Below are 17,659 nucleotides of genomic sequence, written 5' to 3' on the forward strand. Positions count from 1 at the left end.
TTATATGCGTACGTGTGTGTAAAATACATATATTTTGTATGAGATCAATTCTGATCTCATTTTGTTAAAAAAAATACACAGAAACTCGAGAAAGGCAACAACCCACTAATGAGCCAAGTGTTATGGAATATGCGAAGACCCTGTGTTATAAATACTTGTGCACTTCTTTGCTCTCCCCACTTGGGAGGGCCAGGACCCAGTTTTGGGTGCATCTTGCGCAGACCTGCGGCCCAGTAGCAGTTTAGTAGATGTGGAATCAGTGAGACTCCCTTCCCCAGGTGGTCCGCACTCCAGAGAGGCACGTCTGCCAAAGGAGGAGAAGAAGAGCGTGAGAAAGGACGAGGTTAGCACGCCCGGAGGACAGAAGTAGGCGAGAATCGGAAACTCTTGGTGAAGCCAATGGGACTCTGGACGGAGGGAAACTGACGCTCTCCCCCTGGCGGCGGCACAGGACGCTCGGCGGGAGCCCGCAGCCCCGCCCGGGAGGGCGCCTGCAGCCACCTGAGGTTACACGCAGCCCTCGCCCAGCCCACTGCCCCGCATGGGCTCTGCCCCGTGGGGGGATACGCGCCAGGAAGCAAGATCCCCGGGGAGAGACGGCTTGGGATGGGGTTGGGGAAACAGCTCTGGTTCTTCGGGATGGCTGGGGTGTAGACCGAGAGGCGAGGTAGTGAGACTCAATGAACAACTCCCACGCACTCCCCTCACCCTTCCTCCCCAACTTTCAAGTCTCTTCTCGAGACAGCAGGCGGGGGATGCCCACCCTCGGGGGACAGCCATCTCTTGTGAACCGACTCACGCATTTTTCCTGGTGCTCCGTTCTTTCACTCTGGGGACAGAGATGCTGGGGTGAGAGGTGGTGGCCCGTCTGCTCCGCGCCGCCGAGGAACCCCCCTCCTTCGGCCCAGCCCGGCGTCCGGGTTTCTTCCCCCTCCCTCTTTCCCTGCCTCTCCTCTAGCCCACCTCCTCCCCTCCTATGCCTCCCCCCTGCGTCCGCCCGGCGTCATCGCCCCCTTTCCCCTCCCATCTGCCGGCCCGCGCACAGCTCGCCTCGGGCCTCCGCGGCAGTCTCCGCCACGAGCTGCTGGCGGTGCCGGTGGGTCCGCAAGGCTCGTGGCAGCAGCCCCCCGGCCGCCCTGGCCAGCGCTCTGACCGCCTGGGGGGAGCTTTGATTCAAGCTGGGCAGCGCCCCAAGCACCGACTAAGCTTCGCAGGTAAGGACGGAGCCACCCCCGCAGACAGGGCAAAACCCAAGATTCTGGACATTTCCCTGAGAAAGGCAGACCCACCCGAGGAGAGCTTCTTTGAAGGGTTCCAAAGACAGGGATCGAACTTAGCACTTCAAGTCCTCCAAGAAACTACTCTCCCCATAGGCAACTGTGTGCCGCCCTCTGCACAGTTGAATATTAACAGTAACAGTGTTTGCATTGGACCCTAAAAGGAATTCTTTCTTATAAGCAGTACAGAGAGGGGACCCTCTTTATTTTTATGATTATTAACAGATGCCGTTGAAAAAGGTGTAAAGCCATTCTTGGAAACCTTTCTGGTTGAAAGCCTCTTTGGTAGGGTTACTATGAAAGTGAGGAATCTCTCTCTGACTTTCTGTCCCTCTGTCTGTCTTTCATCAGCTTGGCTGCACAAGTCAGCAAAAGGAGCAATGAAAAACATTTTTGAAGTGAAATGGAAAAGTCTTGTACTTGCTTTAAAATTCAAGTAAGGGGGGAGAGACAAAGCAAGATTGGCAAAATATTGGTAATTGTTGGAGCTGGGTGATGGGCGTATGGTGTTATGTTTTTTCCTCTTTTATTTATTTATTTATTTATTTTAACTTTTCCCTCTACTTCTGTGTAGTTGGGAAATTTTCCACAATTGAAGTTTTTGAAAAGTTGTAGGAACACTCCCACCAGCTTCCTTTGGCCTTTTTACACCATCACAGACTTGAAAAGGGGCTGCTTGTCCTATCTAGTCATCCCTCCCCTTTTATTAATCCTTCTCACTTCTAAAATTAATTCTCATTTTATCCCAGTACATTTGTCTCTACAGAATATTCTAAAAGTCATAGAATCCTGGAGAATTATGCTTAGAATCTGGTTTATGATTTAGAAGGGAGAATGTCCCAAGTTCCAGCCAAGTGAGACATCTAGGCTTGAAAGTAGAGGCCAAGTATACAGAATTTTATTTTTACTAGGAGAAATTAGAGAAGCCCCTTTAGTGTGAGAGGAGCTTGAGCATGGACACTCTGCCCACTTTTCTTGCATACAACTCAGAAACCTGTACACTCTTAAGATTCATTTTCATATTTTTAAATATGAGGTTTTTAGCTTAGTGCTTGGCAGATGGGATGTGCTCATTATATGTTAAAATAAGCTATTGCTAATGTGAGTTAATTTTCCCCATCGAGTCAATTATTTATCTTTCTCTGTCCAGTGCTCAAATATCCAAGGCCAGCATATTGCATTTTAACAGTAGGATCAGACTTGGAATTCTGGAGGCTGAAGCCCCTCAGCTGGCATTGAGTTAACTTTGAAATGAGAAATCTGAGCTGAGCGGTTGGGAAACGGCAAAGCCATATTAGTGGTATAAAAGTTATTTTCTAACTCCGCTTAACCCCCATTTCCCCCTCAAAGCTTCAAATAACTAAACTGACCTGCAACTAGCCAACAACATCGTGATCCTAAGATGCTTTAAAGCCTGCAGAGTACCAAAGCTCATACATTTACATGTATTTTTTGCTCTGAAAGGCCAACTCACAAGATAAAAACGAAGCCAGGAGCCATATGCTGTGGGCTTCCTATCTCTGTGTATGAGCTAGCCCCCAGAGGGTTCCCTTGGGGCTCCCGTAGTGCCATTCACCCCAAAGTTGATTTACACACAGCATATCCATTCCATAAATTGAAATGTCCATGTCTTGGAAAAATAGCTGAAAAAACAAAAGAGGTTTTATTTTTTATTGTGATGAGAAACAGAAGTTGTGGGTCACTGTAAAATAATCAACTCTGTAACTTTACCATCTTCCTGCCCTCAAGGACTGCCAAATTTTTAAAGCAGACATTACTTTGTCTCCATCCCCGAAACTAAACTTGAAAATAGTGCTATGGTATGGTATTTTGAGTAGAAATTGGCACACTGTCAATGAACTTTCTTGCGATTTATTTTCAGCATTGAGTCACGGAGAGCTTATCCTTTGGTAATGGATTATATAAAGTATTTGATAAACATATGTGAAATTGTTGGCAAGTTGAAGATTTTCCTTTGTGTCGAAACGACATGCAGCACATTTTCAGAGGCTGTTTAGCAGTGCTGTAGGTCAGAGTGGAAAGGTGCTGGCATTAGGATGGGTTTTGGAAAGCCCACCTGCCAGAAAATTGTCTGGCTATAGACAGCACCATCAGCCCTCAGTTCATAAGGATAGGCTCTGTGGCCTGTAGATGGGTTTTCTAAATGTGATAAATTCCATATGTGACAACCATTTAGTATAGTATTAGCCAATTGGACTTATTCCCCTGCTGAGTCCTACAGGCATTCAAAATAAATTCTGTATCATAGCTCAGTGAATGTAAACAATTCAAATGCAGGGCTTTAGATTGGCCTTCTGCGGGCTAGCGGTGCCATCTAGTGGTGTCACTGCGAACAGCAGGAAAGTTCCTATCCCGGGGAGGGGAGCAGTGATTTTCTCCAGGATCACTCATGACTAAGTTAGGTGTTTTCTCATTGGTGGTTTAGCCTGAGACTTTCGAGCTGAGTGGTATCTTAGAAATGTTCCCTTCCAGCTCCGCAGGTCGGGAGGATTATCACAGAGGTTCTCAAACAAGGAAAGAAACTTTGAAATGGTGCATAACATAGTAAGGACTCAGTATGCATTTGTCGAATAAACAAATTTATCTACCCGTTCCAATTCTTGTCTCTCTCTACGATGGCCACCAGAAAGTTTTAACACGCTCTTCTATTTTTAGTTGGAAAACTGCATGACTGTATCATTTTCCTTAACATGAAATTTTTCATTTGTCTAAGCCTCTGAACCAAACTTCCTTTCCTACTTGATGTCACTCCCTACTTACTCTTTGTAAACATCCAGGAGAGACAGTTGCAAAAACTAGACTCTTATCTTTATCTACTGCTGCTATAAAAATGATAAAAAATGTAGAGATTTAAAACACATTATCTTACGGTTCTGGAGGTCAGAAGTGTCAAGAGGGTCCGCAGGGTTGCATTCCTTCTGGGAATTCAAGGAGAGATATTTGTTCCCTTGCCCTCTGCCGGTGCTAGAGGCCGCCCACACTGACCCTCCTCCCTATAAGGATCCCGGTGATTACCTGGGCCTCACCTGGATAATTACAGCTCATCTCCTGTAAGAAAGCTTCAGGAAGTCACAGATGCAGTCTCGCTAACCCTAGGAGGAACACATTCACAGGTGCTGCGGATTCAGGTATGTGGCTCTCTTCGGGAGCCATTTCTGGGCATACCACAGTGAAGTGCACGGCCGTCAGAGATGTAGGAGATTCCTTGTAAATATCTGCCTATGTTTTGGTTCCTGTGGGTTGACATTCATAGTGATCGCTGTCACTGTGGATGCTTGCTGTGCTTGGGCATTGGGTTTGTATACAGCAGAGTAGTTTCTCACAAAAAGACTCTCAGATCTCATTCCTGTTTAAACAATGTAGGAACTAATGTTGGGAGAGTTTAAATAACCTTCCTGAAACTCATACTGCCCTCAAAGCCTATTGCCTGCAGAATTCCTGAACACCTTACATCACCGATTACTAGTTACCAGTACTTACATCATGTTACTGTTACTTACATCAGTCGGTTACTAGTAACCGATTACTAGTTACTGTTACTTTCTCATCACTAACGCTAGGTGAGGGCCTCAAGTGGGCTGAGAATTAGACTTTTTAAGATACCCCTGCTCCAGGTTTGTGAGAGTGACTATTAAAGCTTTTCCAAGTGTTCTCGACAACCTAAGCCACGCGATGCCCGCCTCGCACCTGCTTTCTCTCTCTGCTCACGCTCCTCCCCCCGTGCAGCGGCCTTTTTGCCTAAACCAGCCCTTTGGTCCACGGTGATTGACAATGTCTGGGCCAGGCCACGGTGTCTATCCATTGTGTGTCCATCTTTCCCGGGCAGGTGGAGGCTGAAGGAGAGGGAGGAGCAAGGACGGCAGTGCGTGTTTCCGCGTGTGTGTGGCGTGTGACTGGAGACAGTGCTGTTGGGAGGGGCAGCTGGCTGGAGAGGTGGACAGCTACAGGCATGTTGTCAAAAGCGGCTATGCAGTCGTTTCTGTGTCATAACAAACACATGAGGCAGAAGACGGTGTTAGCCCTCCAAGGTCATTGATCTGAGCAGTCCCTGACGCCCACCACTCCTGGACAATGTGTAACAGTTTCATGCAAAGTTATGGCATGAACTATGGCAGCACCATATTCACATGAACTTGGACAATGGTGATACATAACACGGACCAGGTACAAAGACAGCCATGAGTAAGGGCAAGTCTATTACTGGTGAGGGAGGGTAGCTCCATGCAAATTCTTTTTTTTTTTTCCTCCTCCTTTATTGAAGTATGATTGACAAAAATATATTTAAGGCGTACATCATGTTTATATATATATATAAATATATACACATCATAAATATTTAAATACATATGTATAAATATATATACGTGTGTGTATACATAAATATATATATACATGTTGTGAATGATGACTGCGACCAAGACAATTAACATATCTATCATCTTACATAGTGCAGATTCTTTTTTTTTTTAAAGGTTTTTTACTTATTTATTTGACAGAGAGAGAGAGTGATCACAAGTAGGCAGAGAGGCAGGCAGAGAGAGAGGAGGAAGCAGGCTCCCTGCCCAGCAGAGATCCTGATGTAGGGCTCGATCCCAGGACCCTGAGATCACGACCTAAGCTGAAAGCAGAGGCTTAACCCACTGAGCCACCCAGGTGCCCCCATAGTGCAGATTCTTGATGGTAAGTCCATATTTTTATTTTCAGATACAGGAAAAGTAATTCATTTGAAATATTTAATATGGTGAGTAATCATTTAATCTTTCATTAGTCTGCCTGTCCTACTTCAGTTAAATGATACACTTCTCAGGTTAAAAAAATGCCCCAAAACAGGAGAGGTACTGAGTCTTACAACAGAATTATGTTGTCCCATAGTAAAATTCTATACACTCTAGATAGACTCATTAAAAAACATAGGTGTTTATTTTGCTGTAAACCACCCTCTTGGAGTAATTATTTTGACATTGACTCTGTTTCTTTTCAGGCTGAGGGTCTGAGGCTGTTCTAGAATTCCTAATATAGGTCCAGGTTATAAGTAAGACACAGGAAATGCAATTCGAGTGTTCTGTGGCTGGGTAATGTTTAATCACACTTAAGTTTAATAGCTCTGAGAAAAATATATTGCAAAGCCACGGATATTCACAGACATGAGTAATTAGGAAAGCATTCATTTGGGAAGTCACTAAAATGTAGCTGTCCTTGAGCAAAAAGCCGAACAAAACAAAGAAAAAGGGAGTTTGAGGGTGTGTCTGAAACTATCCTGAAATCAAAATATTTGGTTGTTTAGTTTTAGAAAGCTGAGTGCTATAGCTTTGGCTTAAGTAATAAGCTATTTTAAAGTGATATTAATTCACCCACCCATTAAGGTAGAATAATAATTACAAAAGCACCCATTACTGACTGCTTTCTACGCTCTGGGCTCAGAGAGAATTCTCTGGATACATTATTTTACTTAATCCCCACGGTTATGTTCTGAGGTAGAGATTACTAGTCTCCCGGCTTTGCAGATGAGGATGCTGAAACCAAAGTTAAGGAATTGCCCAAATTCATGTGCCTGAGAAGTGGTAAAGCTGAGACTTAGCCCAAGTGTTCTACTCCCTGGTCAATACACGTAACCACTATGCCGGTTCAGAGGCTCCTGTATTTTAAATACTAACACAGCCACACCTCTGAGAAAGAATAAGCAAACAATGGGATGCCTGGGTGACTCAGTGGGTTAAACCTCTGCCTTCTGCTTGGGTCATGATCCCAGAGTCCTGGGATCAAGCCTCGCATCATCGGGCTCTCTGCTCATCAGGGAGCCTGCTTCTTCCTCTCTCTCTGCCTGCCTCTCTGCCTACTTGTGATCTCTGTCTGTCAAATAAATAAATAAAATCTTTAAAAAAAGAAAAAGAATAAGCAAACAAGCAGCGATAGGAAGTTGTCTCTTGTAGATTAGTGTGGTTGTTTCTATTAACATAGACCAAGTACGAAGGTGGAATAACAGCTGCTCCATTGGTAAGACTTCATCTACAAAAATCCTGATTCTCCTTCTTCCACTCCGTTTGTCTCCCTGAGCCAACCCATAATTAGCTGTGTGTATGCTGACTCACGGTGGAGACCCATGACTGCAACCTCACTTTTGTTAACCAAAATTGGAATTTGAAGCCCCGAATCCAAGGCATCTGGAAAACGACAGTCAAGGTCACAATTATAACGGAAAACAGGAAAAAGGAGGATGAGGGAAGACATGGGACTTTAAAGCTTTCAAAATGTTAGGGCTGCCCTGCCAGTAGGGACTTAGATCTTTATATCAATGAGCTGATGCCTTTTGGATGATGGGCCCGTGGAGATGTGTCCAGTGAACCATGGGTTGCTCTATCAGTAAGAGCTATCATTTACCTTACGCTGACCGTTAACCACAAAGCAAACTTAGATTTTCCAAAAGCAAGTGTCCTTAAACATTTGTCCAGTTTAAAATTATAGGCCAAATTAGACAGGCTAACTAGATTCATGTCCTCTTATTACTGTGATTCTGAGGTCCCATTATAAAGCACTGCCCTTCCCATGCCCAAGGACAGATGTGGGCATTGCCTTTTTTCCTGTGGTGCATTGCTCCCTCAAAGGGCACCAGACGGGCTGGGAAACCCAAGCTCATGCCTGATTTGTAGCATCGGATGTTGGAAGCATTACCTACAAGCCTACTGAATGTTTTTTAGTTGAGGTATGGCGGACATGCCATGTTGCCCTAGTTTCCAGCATAGAACCGTGATTTGGCAATTCTCTCAGCTCTGCTGGGCTCTTCACAGTGGAGCCACCATGGGTCACCATACAATGCTATTGTAATACCATTGCCTAGACTCCCTTGGCTGTACCTTTTATTCCCAAGACTTATTCCATAACTGGAAGCCTGTAGTTCCCACTCTCCTCCCCCCAGCCTAGTGAGTTCTAATCTTTTTGGATGTATTATTAACTTATTATATAAAAGTATGTTTTTTCTTCATTAATGGCTGAACCATTTGATAGTAACAATTGCTAACGCAGTAAAAGAGCGAAGTTTAGAATAAATTTGTTTTGTACACGAAGAGGAAGCAGAGGTCATTTGGAACTTGGTTGAGCAGTCATCCCCGGAGAAACTGCCTTCTAGGGTGTGGTTCGGGAGGCTGCCCCAGGGCCTTTACTGCTACTGTGGTTCTCAGACTTTACTGAATATCTGAATAACCTGGAGAGCTTTAAAACATGGGTAGCTGAGAACCTCACCTTCCTTCCTCCTCTCCCCTTCATTATGGAGAGTTTTGTAAAGGAGCTCTGGGTTCGGCTTTAAGAATTAGCATTTTTAACAAGATCCCAGATGAAGCTGACACTGTTGATCTGAGAGGGCAATCTGGGTATCCTTTGATAAAGAGAGTTTATTTTGCCATACACAGGTATGGAATTTTATTAACAAACTATAACATTCTTTTGAGTTGTTCATGTTTCATTTAGAGTCCAAAGGCAGGAAAAACAACAACAACAACAACAACAAACAATGTCCCATCTCAAAGCAGGCAGGAGGAGTCAGTCCCCCTTCCTCACAGGAGGGTCTGCATTTTCATTCTATGCAGGCCTAGTAATTAGATGAGGCCCACCCACATTCAGGAGCAAAGTCTGCTTCACCCCATCTACTGATTCAAATGCTGCTGTCTTTCAGAAACATCCTCACAGATGCACCCAGAATAATGTTACCCTCTGGGTAATAATGTACCCTCTGGCCTAGTCAGGTTGACATATACAATTAACCATGACATGGGGCTTTCTTCAAAGTCTACCTAGAGAATGATGGCACAGAGCCCGTGTTTTATTTGGGAAAGAGTAGGGGAACTTCTATATTTGAGATTCATGTTCCAATTCAATGATTTGTGTAGCAAAAGATCATCCTGTCTGTTGCCATTTAATATTTGCATTCTGCCTTTCTAATCCCTAACGAGCTTTAGTTGTAAGGCCAAATAGCATAGCAGTGAAAAAAAAATAAAACCTAGTCGGGGAAACAGTATCACAGGATCATGATTTAGATGTCCTCTGTTTGGCCTAGGAATGCCTTTCCCACACCGATTACTCCAGGGATCATTAGTATCAAGGGTTGAAATGTATAGAATGATTCTTTGCATTTCTCAACATGGTTGTTTGGCTGACTTTCAGTCTTTGGTTTTTTTTTTTTTTTTTTTTTTTTAAGATTTATCCATTTGAGAGCAAGAGAGAGCTTGTACATGTGTGTGAGTTGGGGGGCGGTGGGCAGAGGAAGAGGGAGAGGGAGAGGAACAGGTTCCCCATTGAGCGGTGAACCCACTGCAGAGCTCGATCCCAGGTCCCCTGAGATCACAGCCCTACGCTGGAATGAAGAGCCAGTTGTCCACCCCTGACTGAGCCACCCAGGTGCCCTTCGTTGCTGTCTTCTTTGTTGTGGTCTTCATCAACTTCTCCTTTTTTTAAGATTTTGTGTATTTGAGAGAGAGAGAGCACAAGCCTGAGACAGGGCACAGAGGGAGAGGGAGAAAGAGACTCCCCAGTCATCTCAGGACACCGAGATCATGGCCTGAACCAAGGACAGATGCTTAACCCACTGAGCCACCTGGCTACCCTCTTTGGTGTATTCTTATATTAGTTCACAATGGACAGCTGTTGTCATAAAGGAATAAATGAAAAAAGTCAATTTTTAAACATTGTGTCACTCACACAAAAAAAATTTCTTGATTGAAATTTTGCTAAGAATCAGTAGGTAGTATCAAATACACATACACACATTTTTTTTTATAAACATATATTTTTATCCCCAGGGGTACAGGTCTGTGAATCACCAGGTTTACACACTTCACAGCACTCACCATAGCACATACCCTCCCCAATGTCCATAACCCCACCCCCCCTCCCGTCCCCCCTACCCCCATCAACCCTCAGTTTGTTTTGTGAGATTAAGAGTCACTTATGGTTTGTCTCCCTCCCAATCCCATCTTGTTTCATTTACTCTTCTCCTACCCCCTTAACCCCCCATGTTGCATCTCCTCTCCTCATATACACGTACACACGTTTTTAAAAAATAATTTATTTTGCTCTGTTGTTAGGCAAAGAGGCAGCAAATAACTCTCTGATTTTAGCTTTATTTATTTATTTTTTTTTAGACAAAGACATAATATTTCTTCTTGGGAACTACCCACTAAAACATGATTTCAAGGCCTCAGTAGAGTTACTGAGTTGTTAGCCTTTTGACTCCAATTCAATGAAATAAAATTGATGAAATAGTCATTATAAAAACTGCATTGGAGATAAAAGAAAATACTAGCTGGTTCAACAAAATCACTGCCAATATACTTACTACTTCGTATAAAGTGACATTTGCCATGGTGATGATTAGAAAATATTGGGACATGAGTGTGGTTTTTTTTCTGGAATAATATTCTTTATTGATTTTTTGATGATATCCATCATCTGTAGGGAAGAATGCCCTGTCTCCAAAGTAAAACAAATTACAAGCTATTCAGCAAACAAGACAGTCTAATATTAACCAGAATCACCACTGCTCTGTGTGCAAGTATGAGTAGATAAAAATGGAAATTGCGAAACTTCTGTATAATTTTGCTGATGCAAATCATGGTAAAGTTTATACGTGATGATACAAATTTGTAATGTCATGTTTCAGTGAAGATATCATGTTTAAACAATAAAGTGGTTCATATAGCATATGTTTTTGTTTTATCAAAAGAATACCATTAGTGTTGTTAACAAACTTCTCTACTTGTATATGGGCCAAATGAACTCTGTTGTGTCAAGAGATGCCCATATTCGGGCATCTGGGTGGCTCAGGTAAGTGGCTGCCTTCGGCTCAGGTCATGATTTCAGGGTCTTGGGATCGAGCCCACAGTGGGCTCCCTGCTCAGCGGGGAGCCTGCTTCTCCCTCTGCCCCTCACCCTGCTCATGCTCTCTCTCACTGTCTTTCTCTCAAATAAATAAAATCTTAAAAGAGAGAGAGAGAGAGATGCCATATTCAGCCCTGCCTCAGAGATAACTTTTGCTTGTCATGACAGAGCTCCATATCTTTTGCTGGGTTGTGGACCTTTCCTAACATTTCTTGTTAGCTTTTGTACCATGCCAAAACCCAAACCAAAAACCAACCTTCTCAGAAAGCATCAAGATAAAAGCTTTGTAGGAATAATCGAACCTGGAATTGTCCCAGCTGTCTATAAAATGAATAGCATATGCTAAGCCTTGATATTTTAACTATTAGTTTAAAATGACTCAGAGAATATAGCTCACAAATAGTAGTGACCTGGAAGTTCAAAATTGCTCTAAAGACATGAGCAGACACTTCTCCAAAGAAGACATACAAATGGCTAGCAGACACATGAAATATTCAGCATCATTAGCCATCAGGGAGATTAAAATCAAAACCACATTGAGATACCACCAGTTAGAATGGCCAAAATTAACAAGACAGGAAACAACAAATGTTGGAGAGGATGTGGACAAAGGGGAACCCTCTTACACTGTTGGTGGGAATGCAAGTTGGTGCAGCCACTTTGGAAAACAGTGTGGAGATTCCATAAGAAATTAAAATTAGAGCTACCCTAATACCCTGCAATTGCACTGCTGGGTATTTACCCCAAAGATACATAATGTGCATAACAGCAATGGCCATAGTTGCCAAAGTGTGGAAAGAACAAAGATGCCCTTCAGCCAACGAATGGATAAAGAAGATATGGTCCATATATACAATGGAGAATCATGCCTCCATCAGTAAGAATGAATACCCAACTTTTGTATCAGCATGGGTGGGACTGGAGGAGATTATGCTGAGTGAAATAAGTCAAGCAGAGAGAGTCAATTATCATATGGTTTCACTTACTTGTGGAGCATAAGGAATAACATGGAGGACATTGGGAGAAGGAGAGGAGAAGTGAGTTGGGGGAAACCAGAGGGGGAGACAAACCATGAGAGACTGTGGACTCTGAGAAACAAACTGAGGGTTTTGGAGGGGAGGGGGCTGGGAGGTTGGGGGAGCCTGGTGGTGGATATTAGGGAGGGCACGTATTGCATGGAGCACTGGGTGTGGTGCATAAACAGTGAATTCTGGAACACTGAAAAGAAATAAAATAATATACAATAAAATAAAATGGAAAAAAAGACTAAAGAATGCTCCCACTGTCCCTTACCCACACAAAGCAGAAACTGGCAAACATCAATTCTATGAAATAGCTTTACATACCAGTGAGCCTAGAGAAGCAGGAAAAGAGGGCAAGAAGATGTAAACAATAGGAGTATTATATAATGTATCAAACACTGGCAACTAAAAAAATATTGAACAAGGCACTGTTCTTAGATGATGAGACTAATGATGAAAGGGATTCTATTTAATCAGGATCATGTTCTCCCAAGTGGCAAATTCAGAACCACAGCCTTAAATTCCCACAACTAATTTTAGTCTGAAGTTCTACTGTAAGGCACTTCTTGTATGTTGCTTTGCTTAGATGGTAGTTCCAAGCACAACTTGGTTTTAAGAAAAGTGCATGGTATGTCACACCACTGGTCAGCTTGGTCTGCAAACCACGGTTTAAGGAAATTCACTGTATTATAATGAACATTTTTGGAGCTCTGTGCTAGGCGTTTATGCTCTAGTGATGAGGAATTTGTAATTGTTGCTCTTGAAGAGGTAAGAGCAGGGGAAAATTCTGGATATCTGCTGCCATCTTTGTTTCTAAATCACCTGGAAATATGTTTGTAGGAGATCTAGAGAGAGAGAGAGAGAGTGGCTCAGGCAATAGGGGACCCCAGTTCACCACCCCATATTACCTTCCCATGTGTTGGGCTGTCTGGGGAGGTAGAGGTAGATGTGGCATGTGGGGGTAGGGGAAGGTGGGTTAGAGTTTGTGGAAGGAAGATTGGGTGAAATGCAATTTACTAATTTTGGAAGTCTGTGTGAGCCTGTTTGGCAGGGTGTTTATCTAATCTCAGTAAAATCTAATAAGGACTCCCAGTTGTGGTGATGGTACATTAGGGACTCAAGGCCTAAATGAAATGGGTAACATATTTAAAAAGAGGACATTATAAAGCTTCTCTCTCTTTTTCTATCTTTAAGGACAAAAGAGAAGAACAAAATGGAAAGTATGCTATTTTGCTGGATATTTCTCACTCTTGGGTGGACCCTCATTGATGGATCAGAAATGGAACAGGATTTTATGTGGCACTTGAGCAAAATACCCCGGGTGATCAGTGAAAGGACTTTCCATCTCACCAGCCCCACCTTTGAGGCAGATGCTAAGATGGTGCTCGGTAGAGTGTGTGGTATTGAATGCCAGAAAGAACTCCCAGCTCCCAGCCTTTCTGATCTGGAAGATTCTCTTTCCTATGAGACTATCTTCGAGAATGGCACCCGAACCTTGACCAGAGTGAAAGTTCAAGATGTGGTCCTTGATCCCACTCAGAATATCAGCAGGAAAGGGGCATCTCTTAGGAGGAAGAGACAGGTGTACGGCACAGACAGCAGATTCAGTATCTTGGACAAAAAGTTCTTAACCAATTTCCCTTTCAACACAGCTGTGAAGCTCTCCACGGGCTGCAGTGGAATTCTCATTTCCCCCAGCCACGTTCTAACAGCTGCCCACTGTGTGCATGATGGAAAGGACTACATCAAAGGGAGTAAAAAGCTAAGGGTAGGATTGTTGAAGATGAGAAATAAGGGTGGTGGCAAGAAGCGGAGAGGTTCTAAGAGGAGCAGGAGAGAAGCCAATGGTGGTGACCAGCGAGAAGGTACCAAAGACAATCTGGAGAGAACCAAGGCTGGAAGAAGAAGAAAGGAATCTCGTCGGGGTCAGAGAGTTGCTGAGGGGAAGCCTTCCTTCCAGTGGACCCGGGTCAAGAATACCCACATTCCCAAAGGCTGGGCTAGAGGAGGGAAGGGGGACGCGGCTTTGGACTATGACTATGCTCTTTTGGAGTTGAAGCGTGCTCACAAGAAGAAATACATGGAACTAGGAATCAGTCCGACCATCAAGAAGCTGCCTGGGGGAATGATCCACTTCTCAGGATTTGATCATGATAGGGCCGATCAGTTAGTCTACCGGTTCTGTAGTGTGTCTGATGAATCCAATGATCTCCTCTATCAATACTGCGACGCCGAGTCCGGCTCCACTGGTTCCGGGGTCTATCTGCGTCTGAAAGAGCCAAACAAAAAGAATTGGAAGCGCAAAATCATTGCGGTCTATTCGGGCCACCAGTGGGTGGATGTCCACGGCGTGCAGAAGGATTACAACGTGGCCGTGCGCATCACTCCCCTCAAGTACGCCCAGATCTGCCTCTGGATTCATGGAGATAATGCCAATTGTACTTACGGCTAACAGAAATCTGCAACGAGTCAATGGATCATCTAAGTCGCAGAGCACACCAGCTATGATTATTGTAGCAAGATCACTTCCTAGGTCATGCCTAGACTTGAACCCTATCAACATTTTTATAAATTTGGCTTTTCAAAATTAGAAGATTTTCATATGTTTAAAAAATACTTAGGTATAAATAACCGAAACTAGATGGGCACCTCAATGTCAAGTATATATTCTTCTTTACATGGTGATAAGTATCATTTGAGGGAAGTCTTTTCTTTCTTTCTGCCTTCCTAAGATTAGACACTTTAAAAACTTCAGACTGGTACCATAAATAATATGTGATTTCTTAATGGACTTTTTCTCAGGGTCCTACTCTATCAAGAATCTAATAGGGTGCTTGCTAGTTGCATATTAAATGTGAAACTGCATATATAGGTACAGATGGTAACATGATTAGAGTCAGGGTAAAGACAATAACTTACAACAGGCTGTATTACTTGGAGATGGACCCATTCAGCTCATGCCCTCCGTGTTTATATAGTGTTTTCTGTTGGGTCTGAGAAACTTTGGTTTAGTTGTTGTTGTTGTTTTTAAGAATTACAAGATCCAGGGGTGCCTGGGTGGCTCAGTGGGTTAAAGCCTCTGCCTTCGGCTCAGGTCATGATCCCAGGGTTCTGGGATCGAGCCCCACATCGGGCTCTCTGCTCAGCGGGGAGCCTGCTTCCTCCTCTCTCTGCCTCTCTGCCTACTTGAAATCTGTCAAATAAATAAATAAATAAATAAATAAAATCTTAAAAAAAAAAAAAGAATTACAAGATCCAGCAAGCTTTATAAACAAAGCTAGTGACTAATTTACGACTTTAAAAAATATCAACTGAAGTGTGCATTATTTAAAATGGGAAAAATGCTTTGTTCTAGGAAATGAATCTAGTTTAAAAATAGGGAAGATCTTAGGTTTTAATGCTCAAAATATGGACTTTTCATGAAGGCAGAGGAAAGATAGTTCACAAGTTACAAATGGTCATATTTTCAAAGCCTCGTCATTTAGTACTAGTCGTCTCTGTATGAGGTGTTAAGAGTTTAAGGTCCAAGAATTTTAGTCTTTCTCAAGAGAGAGTCTTTTCCCCCTTGATAGATTTCAGCATTCTTAATGGGGCCACACCCATATTATTTTGGGGACTGCTCTGACTAGGAGTTTTAGATAAATCCCTGAAAACGAATAGTACACATACAATTTTTAAAAGAAGTTTCTGATTCTTTTCATCACAGGCCAAGGCTGTATACTCACTCAGCCCATCATGACGGCCCCAGCAGAGAGAAGGCAGTGGCTGTGTTCAGGCAAACCACAGTCGTTACTCACAGTTTTCTTGAATGAACAGCTATTTTTTGAATGGTTGTAAAAGTGGGTTCGTTCAGGCCATTATGTCTAAAAGGTTTTAGTGATTTGCAGTTGAGTGCACCATAAAATTCAGGAATTGCAAGTCTAATTTCTGGACTGCTATTTTGGGCAGTTTCTGGGCACACATTCTTCTCACCTAAGTCACTGATTCTGTCAGAGTTCAAATTTATTTTACTTGTTATTTTTTTTAAGAGCATGGGGAGTTATACCCTTGATTAGTATGCAAAAGAATATTTGAGTACGTTATGATAACGTTATGATACGTTATGATTTTGTAAATCTTGTCCAAAATAGCTGGAATTCAATACGAGTATACATTCTTTTATAGTGTGAATCTGTTTAAAAATCATTCAATAAAAATTAAAAGAATAAATCAATCGTAATTCTTACTCTATCCACATATATGTTTTATATACAGGGTTTTAGCAAATATTAAATTGTGTCATTTACTAAAAAAAAAATGAATTTATTTAATTCTAACTGCATTTCACTAAGCAGTATTTTGTCATTAGTGCATGTGGGATAGGGCTATAGACTCAAAAGTTTTGATCACATCTTTTTTGGGGAAACATCTATATGATCACTGCAACCGAAAGTGTGTTGACATGAATTCTGCACACTTACATTATGGCAAATGCACACATACAATCTTCATCTTAGACCCTTAGAAAATAATTCTTGGGATTTGCATAAGTTCAGAATAACTTAGGGTGCTTGGTGTTAACAGTTTGGAGTCTACGCTTAAATTCTGAATACATATGATTTCCTTAAAATCGTTGTGCTTTCTGAAAATATAAAATTTAACCTATTTTATTTGCAGGGGTTTATTTTATTTTGTCATTCTCTCTTCTTTTCCAAGTGAATCATGAATCTTATGTGACCTATTTAGGACCACCAAAGTATACTACCGTACTCAGAAAGTTTTACTTTGCATACTTTTCCTGTTACACTTCTCAGATCTGAAATAGAAATTGACTTCACGTAGCTAAGGAAATACACTCATGCACACTCAGGATGTCTTTTGGGTATAAAGGTCTATAGTGAGTTTCTGCTGAAGAAATTATCAGTGATTTGAATTCAAATAACTATAGTATTTACAGAACAACTGAAACTTAAAATGTGTGATTTTTTAAGGCAAATAATGTATTTCATTTTATATGTTTTTTTTCTTGTTCAAATGGATAAACGTGTGGACAGAAGAGACAAGATTTTTTTTTTCTTTTTTGATGTGCTTATTTAAATCCCAAATGTTCTTTTTGAAAAAAAAAAAAAAAGATTTAAATGCATATGTGGCCAGGATCAGAGTTCCAGACAAATCATTAGCTTTTTTATTTGTAGATCAAAGGATACTTTGAAATTCTTTTTTCATAGAAAGAATCTCAGGATTAGAAGAAACCATAAAGATCATTTAGCTTAACTCCAAAACTTTTTAACTTCCCTCCATCACATTCCCTTCAAATGGTTGTCCAGTAATAAAAACTTCACTGCTTAAATATCGGTCAGTTATTAAAATTAATTCAGGAATATAACTTACTGTTTTAGTTTAAATTATTAGTCCAGTTTGTTACATTCTGCAAAAATTATGTTATCTTGCATTTTATTCCAATCTCCACATTTCAATCACTCATAATTCTTT

At 42.1% G+C, this 17,659-nt stretch overlaps 1 protein-coding gene across 1 annotated transcript; it reads left to right on the forward strand.

Annotated features, from left to right (window-relative positions):
* Positions 1–1,199: 1,199 nt before the first annotated feature.
* PRSS35 (serine protease 35) lies at positions 1,200–15,228 on the forward strand. The gene is made up of 2 exons (XM_032858031.1): positions 1,200–1,214; positions 13,382–15,228. The coding sequence occupies exon 2, from the start codon at positions 13,401–13,403 to the stop codon at positions 14,637–14,639; it is 1,239 nt and encodes a 412-aa protein (XP_032713922.1). The 5' UTR covers positions 1,200–1,214; positions 13,382–13,400; the 3' UTR covers positions 14,640–15,228.
* Positions 15,229–17,659: the final 2,431 nt, after the last annotated feature.

This window comes from Lontra canadensis, unplaced genomic scaffold (assembly GCF_010015895.1).
Source record: "Lontra canadensis isolate GAN:19392208 unplaced genomic scaffold, GSC_riverotter_1.0 scaffold14, whole genome shotgun sequence".
NCBI classification, from domain to species: Eukaryota; Metazoa; Chordata; class Mammalia; order Carnivora; family Mustelidae; genus Lontra; species Lontra canadensis.